Source organism: Parasteatoda tepidariorum, chromosome 4 (genome assembly GCF_982258835.1).
Source record: "Parasteatoda tepidariorum strain Cologne lab strain chromosome 4, Ptep-v5.0, whole genome shotgun sequence".
Taxonomy (NCBI): domain Eukaryota; kingdom Metazoa; phylum Arthropoda; class Arachnida; order Araneae; family Theridiidae; genus Parasteatoda; species Parasteatoda tepidariorum.
The window spans coordinates 78,721,556-78,733,881 of record NC_141758.1 but is presented as its reverse complement, the minus strand read 5'-3'; the positions used below and the strand labels follow the sequence as shown (position 1 = coordinate 78,733,881).

Below are 12,326 nucleotides of genomic sequence, written 5' to 3'. Positions count from 1 at the left end.
GTATACTTCCCACGGCCATCGAAAGGGTTAAGTGGGGGCACTATTCTGCAACTGGTTCTAATAAACTCGTGTATTCTGCGTAATTCAAGGGCTCGAAGATCTGATGATGATGATTGATTCCAAGTCACATTTTAACACTAAATTGTGGTTTAAATGATTAACAATATTAGTTATTATTATTATTATTATTTTAGTATTTTATGCATATTTTTGTTTTCTGCAAATCCACTGGGTACTCAAATTGTAATAAACTACAAGCTTAAAAAACTCATAAAAAGTTTTTAAGAAAAAAACTAATATTCGATGCTTATGTGAAACGATTCATTGATAATGTTCATACTAATTTTTAGTACTTTGAAACGGTATCAAATTCTCTAGCCATAGTCATAAAAAAGGTATCTAGGTAGCAAAACGGCCAGAAGTTTAGTTCTGAACATTAGTTTGCTTATTAGGCCTAATTCAAATAATTAGGCTTAATATACCTCTAATGTCATGCATTATTATATATGATTTTTATTCTATTTATGTGGTGTTATTTTATATTCCACCACCTTTTCACCATTTGTTAATCCACTGATTTTTCTCACTTTGCATACCTATTTTTTAATATATTTTGCACAATAACGAATATTTAATTAACAATGCTAATTTTAAAATAGATAGGTCTCGAGACTACCGTGACAGTTGATTTTGTTTAGAGTCATTAAAAATTTTGGAACTCTTGCTTACAGCCGTTTTGCTGCTTACTTTTTTACCTTGCTTATACCATAAGCATAAGCAAGGTACCTTAGTACCTTGCTTATACCATTAGCATTTTAAAAAAGGGAACTAATTTTTAATTACAACAACTTTGGACTCACCATTTTAACTAAGACAATTTGTTGGTGAAATTTATTTTGGGTCTTAAAATTTATAATTATATGTCAATATAAGTTATAATTTCCCCGTGATGGAGTCCATTACGCGAAATTCTAAAAAAAAAAAAAAAAACCTAAATCATCAAAAATCATAAACACGTTCATAAGCCAAATGACCTCTCCGCAAATTGAGGAACTAGTACAATATTTTAAGGTGCAGTATCCTTATTTATAATGCTCCAACTCTTATATGTATATTAATACAAGCGAAATGTTGAAAGGTTTGGTTTAGCTTTGAAGCTGAATGTAGGAGATATATTGCATCAGAAAAGTAATAGTTTTTATTTACTGAAACCAAAACTGTTTGGAAAATAAAGCATATTTATTTTTATTTACGAGAAAGTCGTATAAACCTTTATTGATAAGTACTAAATAAAAGCTTTATTTTCTGTTTTTATGTATGTTCACGAACTGTCAACTTTGTCAACTGAAGTTTGATCAGCAGAAAACGGGAGTGGTTCAACTTTGGCCAACATTCTCACCCAAAACATGTTGAATTCCTTGACAACAGTGGTTCTGAAATGGAATTAAATTATTTTTGAGTAACATAAATCTTGTAAAATACTTTTACTCATTATTTTTTTTTTTAAAATTTGCTTATTTTATATTCAGAACTTAATTATCTAGTTACCCCTCAAATAGCAGATGTTCAATCCGGAGGTTGAACTAAGCTACTTGACTAGCATAATTCAATCAATTGCCATAATCTTGACGTTGTGAATGGTAAGCCTAATCCCATTGGACGATTCTTAAATCTATTCCAGAAGAAACGTTTTCGTATTTGTTGCTACTAGTGTGGGGATAGTAGTTATCGACAATGTCAACCTTCATCTATGAAAAGATCCATACCTGCCAACTTTTACGCATTTGGCATAAAATTTTATTTCTATATTTAAAGTGGTAGTAAAATATATGCTTTCTATATATTCTTTGCTGTTATAAACTTAATTTATAACATTTTTAATCCACCACTATTCTTAGAAAAATTATGCATATATATTAATATGCAATACTACTGAAGAAATCCGCATAAGCTTGTTCAAATTACAGCGATTGTTACTGCATAAAATTGCATTTTAAATTTAAATTTACTACCACTGGGGAAAATCATCCTTGAAAGTATTAAAAGTTGGCAGGTATGGGTATGGGTACCCCACCATAGAATCAAGTTAACATGTCTTATATACTAGTGAATAGGGATTGTATTTTTGTAGTGTTAGATACACTGCAGTACTCCCCCACTAGAATTATATCTGTGATAGAATTCGATGAACGAATACCCCTAGTTGATTCATTGCAGTTTTGTGAGAAGCCGGGAGAGCTGTATTAAGATCACCGTACTTTTTGAGTGCTAATCGTGAGAGCTGTATTAAGTTCACGGTCATGGTCGCTCCTGTCCTGCCTTTAGCAGTCGAGTGTATACGTTGTACGTTATGTAAGATCGAAACTGAGTAGTAACAGCGCGAGGAGGTGGATAATGTTGCAGTCACAGGTAGCAAGTCAACTGTTCAATGTGGACCATCCATCGAAGTAGGCGTGTTCAAATCGTTGTGGGCGTTTCTGCCAAGGTAGGCGTGTTCGTATCAGAATGGGAGTTTCTTTCCCAAGGTGGACGTGTTCACATCACTTTCGGGTCACCAATGTGGGGGTGAGTTGGTATCGAAAATGCCAACCTTCATCTGTGAAAAGGTACCCCGACATAGAGTCGGATTAACATGTCTTACATACTAGTGAATAGCGATTGTATTTTTGTAGTGGTACATACACTGCACTAGGAACTGATTGATTAATTTTCAATTGCCAGGTAAGTGAAGTGACGTAAGTTAAAATGTCTCAATATTTAACTTAATCTGTTGTTAACAAAATTAACCGAGTTTTAATAAAATTATAGGGTAAAAGTTGATTTGTAAAACGCAAGAGAAATAACAAAGAGAGTGAGGATTTTTCAACTTTTTCAATACTATCTTAATAAATATTCATCCACCATTACTTACACCGCCACTGCCCGAATTGCGCCATCTTTTGATAATCAGTCATTTGTAGCAATATGCGAATCGCAAATATACAAATGACGAGTTTTCTTCGTGTGAAACGGAGAAAATATTAAAAACTACTTTGCTCTGATGATTAATTTCTAGAATTATTTTGGGGGTGTCCATACTGACGTGAATTAAATGTACTTTACTTTCAACCGTACATCAATTAGATACATACATGTGAAGTCCCGTGTATATGAAACGTGAAGTCCTATTAGGTAAATTGTGGCATTTGTTGATTCAGAAGCCAATCGGGTTCAACATACACGCGTAATGTCATTTACAGTTATCCATTTAAATCAGATTTGAACCACATGGTTGGGCATAACCAGAATCACTTCTAGTGTTTCAAGTACCTAATTAATTGTTGTAAACCACAAAATTGAAAAGGAAAACGAATTTAGCGCACAAGAAAGTGCATACAAATTATTGTCTGCTGAAAGTCAACTGATCTAGTTTCACCCGTAGGGTTGGTGCTAGGCGTCTCTACCTGAACTTGCATTGAAGTTGGGAAAGTTGTTATTTTAGTGCTCTTTTAATCTAACACAAAGAGATACTTAAAATTTCCTATTTTTTTCCATCAAAATATAGCATTTTAATTCTTCTGCATTTATGCGTAACTTTTAGTGAAACGATTATGCCTTACCTGAAATTTACTTTACCAGATTTGTCATCTGGTGCAATCCAGATAAGAGTAGCTGATTTTTTGTCGCTTGGATCAGAATGAGTCATACTGGAACATTTCTCGATGTCATGTAGACCATTTCCTTCCATGAATTTTCCGATTGTGTCGCCAGTATCAGGATCAAAAGCTTGTACCATTAAACCTTTAAACGGTGTATCATCCGGAGAATTTACATATACTACAAAAAAAAAAAAAAAAAAATATTATTTGGAATACATACCCTACCAGCAAAATAACTTGGGCTCTTATTGTACCAATATTTACGAATCCTGGCTCAGTAAGCAAAGTGCCGTTATTTTCTGATATTGGCCCTATATAGAATAGTTTGATTCACCCGTACATTTTATATTCATAATTCAGCCAATAGAGGGCCTTTATAAATTGTATATAGGCCAATATTGGCCCTATATAGGACCAATACTTAAGAAAAATCTAGACATCTCAATATTGGTTTCTCGGTACATGTTCATATAGGACCAATATTGAGCCAAACTGGGGCTAATATCGGACCAATATTGAAGAAAAATCTAGACATCTCAATATTGGTTCCTCGGTTCATGTTCACGTGGGACCAATATTCAGCCAAACTGGGGCTAATATAAGACCAATATTGAAGAAAAATCTAGAGATCTCAATATTGGTTCCTCGGTACATGTTCACGTAGGACTAATATTGAGCCCAACTGAGGCCGATGTAAAATGGTTGCTAGGGTAGTTAAAAACAATATTGGTCGACTGCATTCTATTCAACACATGAAAGAAACTGAATGATGAGAATAAAGTAGGACAAAACTAAGGTGGTCAGATTTTTAAACCACGATTTAGAACTAATTAGAGGAGCATCATCGAAATATTTTGGGATTTAAGGACACCCATATATTTATAGAAAACATTAATTTGTATGTACAACAAAGTTTTTTTTAAAAATTTATGACTAATATCAAATGCAGAACAAAACATCAAACTAACTTCATTATTAATTAGCAGTTTGGACAGTTCTGTCATATAATACACGTTTAATAACTGTGTGTGTCAAACTATTAGTTTATTTTTTTATGAAATTATATTCAGACGAGTATGGAGTTTCCATATGTTAGTTTTAGCGTAGAACTTTTTTATTTTTCGCTTGTACTCGTTGTCAGACAAAATTATATCTTGTTTAAAAAAACAAGCGCATTTCAAATTTTTTTAGATATTCGAGTACATATATTAAGATTTGATAACGTTTTGTGTCCTCAAAGAGTTTGAAAGTTTTTGAGGACAACTAATGGAAATACGAGTTCCGTTCTCAAGATTTGAGGACATCTGGTCACCTTGGACAAAACCTAAAATTCGATTAAAAAAATAAGTTGTAAGTTAATTTTTTCCTTCTCTCTCAGAAAATTTGGCTTCCAGTAAAATATCACTTACATGCATTTTTTCTTATAAATGAATGAAAATAAAGATAAGAATAAGGTATGAATAAACCTAAAATTTGATTATTAAAACAACTTGTTAAATGATTTCATTCACACACTCTCAAAAAAAATGTTTTTCAACGTTGCAAAATAATACCAATACCTTAAATCTTAACACCGTTCATGTTTTTAACTTCAATAAGATTTATTACTGTAAAAAATAATAACTAGTCGTTGAGTCAATTTTACTCAACACGTGAAGAAAAATTAAAGATACGAATAAAATGTAAATTAACTTAGAATTTAATAAACAAAATAGCTTGATTGATTTTGTTTATACACTCAGAAAATTTGATTCTTAGTTTAATCATAATATCTTGCACAATTTCCGCAGCCTTGTTTAGATGTTAAAATAAATTAAGTTTCCGTTCTAGTCAAATCATATGACGATAGTATTGCGCGGCCGGGATAGTCTGGTCGGTAGGGCGCTGGGCCCATGTCCGAGAGTTCGTGGGTTCGAACCCCGCCTGCCAAAGACTCCCCGTGTAGTAAAGAGACTGATGCACGTTAAATCTGTCGAGTCGCAAAAGTCCTCCATGTTCCCAAAACAAATCAATACCTCTGGGGATACTGGACTGGAGATCGATCGTTCTCTGATTCAGGTCAAAATTACGATCTGTGGATGAATGAATGGTCCGCCCTATAAACGGGTGCAACGTATGGTGTGGCAGAAATCGAACTCTTGGTCATAGATGGCGCCACTGGAAAACAAGAAAAATCGCACCCCTTCTGCCTAAACAGGCATACGTCAACAACATAGTATTGCGCAATAATAATGTGAATCTTCTTGGCACCTTTTTAGGTTGCAGGAGATGTGCACGGTATTGCAGTTCAATGTGATCTAAACTTTATAACGTTCCAAAATACATTTTTATTTTATTTTATTTACTTAAAATTGATTTTGAATTTAATCTAAAACTCAGAAAAACGTTAACCTGCAATGTGGTCTCCAGGATTATAGCTGTCTGTCTCTTGAATAATCTGGTAAGGTGATGTATCATTTGGTTGTGGTTTGTTACTTCCATGTCCCGGTACCATGTTGTCACAAGCTGATGGTGGGGCCCCGCTTGGATACCCGTACACCAGCGGTAAACAGAAGAGGACTGTTAAAATCAACTTTCTTAGCATGATGAATCTGAAAAATAAATTTCAGAATTTTACATGTTAGCGCTAAATTGAAGAAATCAGTTATTCTGCAGATAATCAAGGTAATGTGCAGAAAGCAGTTATTCTGCAGATTATCAAGGTAATGTGCAGAAATCAGTTGTTCTGCAGATTATCAAGGTAATGTGCAGAAATAAGTTATTCCGCAGATTATCAAGGTAATGAGCAGGAATCAGTTATTCTGCAGATTATGAAGGTAATGTGCAGAAATCAGTTATTCCGCAGATTATCAAGGGAATGTACAGAAATCAGTTATTCCGCAGATTATCAAGGTAATGTGCAGAAATCAGTTATTCTGCAGATTATCAAGGTAATGTGTAGTTTAATTAGAGTGATCCATTAAGGAATAAATAAAGGAAAACGTTATTAACGTAGATTTTTTTCCTCTTTTTATTGCTGAATTCATTATAAGAGAGATAGGAATAAATAGTAAATAAAAATATAACAAAAACTCTTTACTTATAGTATTAAAAAGACAAATAAAAGATATAAAGTTGATTTGAAAATTTTGTTTCTATATAAATGCACAATATGAAAAAAATTCAAAACACGATCACGCAATCCAATCTTAATTCAATAATTTTGAAGCGTAAGAACTCAACTATAAAAAAATAAATCACAAAAAATTATTATTCATTTATTCGTGTTACAAATGTAATCGTAATGAAGAAAATAAAAAAGCAGAGACACTACATAATATACCATAGAATGTCATCTATTCACATCTATTGAATCAACTCACTGTTTCTGTTAAGTATTGCTAGAGGGCACTGTAGGCAGTTGGGCTAGGAGAAACTCCAAGAAACGCATCACAATGACGTCAGAGAAGATCGTCCATCATTATTATAGTTCATATTAAAAATCTTCTTAATAGTAAAACATAATTAATCTAGTGCTGCCATTTAAGAATGTTATCAGGTGATAATCGTGATACTGGTTTCGTTAACAGCAATGTCCAAAATTTCACATTTTCATAAGGATAACATTTTAAGGTGTACATTAAAAGCTTTTGCTATAGTTTATGTTGATTCCTGTCACTATACTAAATTATAAATTTAGTCTAAAATTTTTACTGTGAATCAAATTTAAATTGACAATACTTAACCAGTGCCGTTCCTGGGGTGGCGAACGCTTGCGTGCAAGAATAATTTTGTGCCCCCCTATATACTATGCTTAAATTTTGATGAAAAGGCCAATTTTCATAATCATTTTTAGTTTGAGGTTTAAACTGAATAGTTTCCTTATAGACTAAAGTCACTTTAGTGTAAGTGTTTGATTATGAAAATGGGCGTAATAAAATAAAACAAGGAAAAAATATGAAAAAAAAACTTATTTTCGACATCAAATAAAATAGACTATTAACGTACAATATAAGTCATAAATAAAACACGCCCATTCGGAAATTAACAAAAAATCTAATATAACTCAATTCACTCAACTGAGTGAATTGAGTTAAAACTCTCAAACGGCGCTCAACGCAAACAAATCCGTTAACTTGAAAATGTGCAAGATCTCTCTATTACCTAAGTACCTAATTATCAAATAACAAGGTAGTTTTAGAACACAACACGTCTTGCTTTTGCAGATGCAAGCTCATTGATCATTTCATTGTGATCGATGGCTTCACATATTAGTTTACTGTTTCTTCCTGTAATCAAAGTTTACAGCTTTGCTATAATTTGATTTTTAATAATTTGCTATAATTTGATTTTTTTCGAATAGTTGAATTTGGCGCCCCTTAAATTGGGCGCCTGCGTGCGGGGCATTCGCTGCATACCCGCCAGGAACGGCACTGTACTTAACAGAACATAGCTTCAACTTTAGCTCTATGTTATGCTTTAACTTTTTTAAAACTGCTCAATACACTAGTTGCACTTATGTCAATGCAACTCATTGACATAATGTTGAGATTTTTTTTTTCTCTCAGGAAATTTTTTTGCATGGATTTATTGTGAGGGTTTTTTATGAAGCACTAGTTGAACTAAAATGCCCAACACGTTTTCTACAGCCTGTTATCAAGTTGAGTGATATTTTCTTTTATAGTTTACTGGATATTTAATTTTTTTTGACGCTGTTAGTTCTGTGTTTGAATACATTATCATCCATGAACATCAGTTTTACTTTAAAGCAAACCCTTCTCAGAATATACTTGAAAACTTTCTAGAGTTTCTTGTATAAATTATTCAATCATTCTAGAAAGGATGCTCTTTTCGATCTATGTCTAAAGTGTATTGAACTCTTCTTATAATAATGGGTCATGGTTGCTTGAATCATTAATAATATACTAATTACAGTTTGGTTAAAACAGTTACTACGCAAAGTAAAACTACTGAATTTAATTCTGATAAAATTTAGTCTCAGATCAAGTAAAATTGACATTCAGTTCCATATTCTTTCTCATTTCATTTGCATTAGATTTAAGATTCAATTTAAAGCTTCAAAACTCTCATTTTACAACGTGTGTATTGTACGTACAGTCCGCAAAAAAAAAAAGATATCACCCTGAATAACTTTTGTTCTAATGATCGGATTTTCACGATCTAAGCGTCGATCTTAATGGTTCCCGGGGGTGACCTCAAATATGCTAATTAATTAGTGCTAACTATTAATTAAGTTACGAAATCAGACACAAAAACGTACTTTCTCTGAATAAACATGTATTTTTTTTACATATTTGGATTTCTAAGCTTCAAAATATAGGGGGTAGCCGCAATCTGGGAAATATGGTCCCCATAGTTTGGTTAGGAGAGCGATCCAAAGTTCGTACCCGTTAATGTTAATTTCACTTTTTACGTTTTTAGTCATATTTTCAAAACTAATGAAGCAATTTGAAGAAAATTGCGCCCACTCATAAAACTCATTTACCCAAAGATAATTTCATGAAAAAAATAATTTTTAGTAATTATTAATTATTTTTTATTATTTAATTAAATTGAGGATGAAAAAATTTTGAATTATAAGGTATGAATTTTTTTATACCATAATAATCTACATATTTTTCAATACAAAAATCTAAAGTTTCAACTGTTTTTATTTATTAGAAGCTGAAAAAAATTAAAATTAATTATTTTTGAAAAAATAATTTGGCGACAATAAAAAAATGATTAAATGGGGCGATTAATATTAAAATGTGATAAACTTGCGAGGAACTTGACTTCTCGCGCGTAGTGTAAAATTTCATTCATATTTTTTTAGCTAATAATCGTTTGCTAATCCTTTTATTTTTATTTCTTTCAAACTATAAAATACGATGTTTCTTTTTAGTCATTTAATAATTTATTTGTAATTTAGTAAAGAAATTATAAATAAAGCATTTTGAATAAAAAACACTTTATTCAACGAATGTCTAGTTTTATAAAGGCGTGCTTCTGATAGAATATGATTATGCACCAGATTGTGCTTACTTAATGTGATTATTTTTTAATTTTTGATTTTCTTTTTCAATAACTGATACAATTTCAATAATATACACACGTATGCATAGATTTGGAATAATATATTTATCAATTTCTTGAATATATATTTTATAATTATTAATACGAATGCGTAGTCAACATTTTTAATCATCTTAAAACTTCGCCCGGTGGCTGAGCGGTAGCGCTTCGCGCTGTCGTTCCTCGGGCCGGGCAAGGCTGACTCAGTCTTTCATCCCTTCAGTGGGTCGATAAATAAGTACCAAGCATGATTGGGAACTAAACACTGGGGGTTCCGCGTTCGGCTGACCACCTGAACGGAACATCTGCTCCTGCACCCCAGAGCCCTAGGTCCAGAAAACTGAGATGGGCACAGTAGGCCTTGGCCCTCCATGGGCTGTCGTGCAGCTGAGTTTAGAGTAGAGTTTTTTAAAACTTCTTTACATCTTATATATCGCCTTAATCTTAAAATAAATTTGTAAATTACCTGTCAGTGCGTGTTTCGCAGAATTATTTTTCTAACTTTTTTATTGAATTTTAATGCAATTTTTTTAAAATTCTATTATGTATATTTTTGTCCAATAATATATTAATCAATCGTTTAAGTACTTTAATTTATGTTTTTCTTTAAAATAAAATTACTTTTTAAATTATTGCTAAGTTCTTATTGAAAGAAAACTTAGAATTATTGCCAGCTATCTGAGAATTAAATCTTGTTAAGAAATTAAAAATATTCTACTGATCACACACAATATCATTCGAAGCAGAACAGCTGACTATTTACTAAAAATACTATTGTTTACGAAAAATGAAGATAAATTATTAATTTTATTTTTTTTATTGCTTCTTATTTATTCGAGTAATGAAAAGTAAATGCGTATGTGCGCACAGGGGAAAAATTTAACAGATTGTTTTGTTTTTTAAATGAACAAAAAAACTATGGGCATGCAATTTTAATTCAACATTCAAAGGAAATCTTGTGCGCTAACCCTTTTGTCTTAAAAAGTTGAAAATATTTGCTTTAAAAGTTGTTTGTATGATTTCTCAACTTTTGCACAGTTCAAAAAAATATTGCTATATCAGGAAAATGTTTGATATGCCTTGTTTTGTTAAAGAACTACTAAAATAAAAAATTGTAAAAAGATTAGAAAAACGTGCTATTTTTAGAATCATCATCTCAAAAATTGTTCTTTTACTCCATTTGACTTTCTTCTTCTTAAATAACTTATAATCATAGTTTTAACACACGTTTTGAAGAAATTATGTAAACAAATTCCTAATATTTCGTAATAAAAAAACAAGAATATTAATGATTTATTTATACAGTGAAACCTGCCAAGTTGACCACACTTGTAAGTTTTACATCTGAATAAGTTGACCTCAATTATCAAGAACGGAAATTTTCCTACATAATAAAGAAGCAAAACCTTTGTAACTTGACCACCTGTCTATCTTGTATGTTGACCACTGAAATAAGTTAATTTTGTCTAGGAGTATTATGAAATTCTATTCTAAAACCCTCATAAGTTGACCAAAAAAAAAAATTCAGAAAAGTTTCTGTCATTTTGCAATGTATGTTAATATTTCACTTGTTTGGTGAAATAGTGTAAAAAGCTAATCTAAACCCTTTTGTGAGTTGACCATCTGGGGAAACTGTAGGGACTCAGCTTTTGACCATTCATTGAAAACAGGTGTGTTAGTTGAAAAGTTGCTCTTCCAGTTGCAATAGTGAGCAAATAGGCTTATATGTGTAGTAATAACAGAATAAATTTTGAAGTGTTAAAATAATTTTGTTTTGTTAAAGTTTTCAATGTTTTCGTGTTCTGATATTTTAAGAAATTATTTTTATTAAACACTTCACATGCATAACTAACAAAATAATTTTTTTTAAAAAGTTAGTTAAATATTAAAATTATTTCTGTGTAACAAATTGAAGTTCGTTTAGGTTTAAACACATTTCTTGAGATATTCATTTGGCCATTTGCTAAATCAAATTTTTAAGTCAAGTAAAAAAAAAAATTAAATGTATAGCAACATGTAGGAAACGAAAAAGTAAACAATGTCCCACCCCTTCTATAAGTTGACCACTTGTCTACGTTGGCCACTAAAACAATGCACATGAAGTGATCAACTTACACAAGTTTTACTGTAATTGTTTCATTGAACCAGAGTAGTTAATTGTTTTCGTAATAATCGGCCTTACAACTATTTAACTTAGATTCTTTGGACTAGGCGTCACTTCATGCATGTCTTTCGAGATTGAAATTTCAAAGATAAAATGTAAAAATTACAAGAATGCGTAAGCTGGTTTCAATTAACAAAAAAAAAAGGGACAAAATCGTTGGCAAAACAAGTTATCTCATGAAAAGAGTGTCAGAGTTGAAAAAGTATTGTAAAAACTGTAACAATTGTTACTCTTGTTTAATTAAGGGTATTATAAACCTAATTTTCTTTTAATCATGTTTTTAAAGAACTAACGAAAGGAGTGTGTAAATAACATCAACTCGTAATTTTCTTCGTGTTTTTTTCGTTTTTATTTATTATAATATTGATATATATATATATATATATATACACTGGTTATCATAAATTAAGGAAAATTCACAAAAATCGCGATAACTCAAGAAATTACGCATGGAATTTTATGAAACTTAC

At 31.4% G+C, this 12,326-nt stretch overlaps 1 protein-coding gene across 2 annotated transcripts in view; it reads right to left on the bottom strand.

Annotated features, from left to right (window-relative positions):
- Positions 1-1,220: 1,220 nt before the first annotated feature.
- LOC122270816 (putative defense protein 3) overlaps positions 1,221-12,326 on the bottom strand; it is a 32,699-nt gene continuing 21,593 nt past the window's right edge. For both annotated transcript variants that reach the window (XM_087161426.1, XM_087161427.1), the window contains 3 exons: positions 6,030-6,229; positions 3,600-3,816; positions 1,221-1,433 (listed from right to left, as the gene is read on the bottom strand). In XM_087161426.1, coding sequence (XP_087017552.1) covers positions 1,322-1,433; positions 3,600-3,816; positions 6,030-6,222 — 522 coding nt within the window. In that variant the 5' untranslated portion in view covers positions 6,223-6,229 and the 3' untranslated portion in view covers positions 1,221-1,321. The remainder of the gene's footprint in view (positions 1,434-3,599; positions 3,817-6,029; positions 6,230-12,326) is intronic.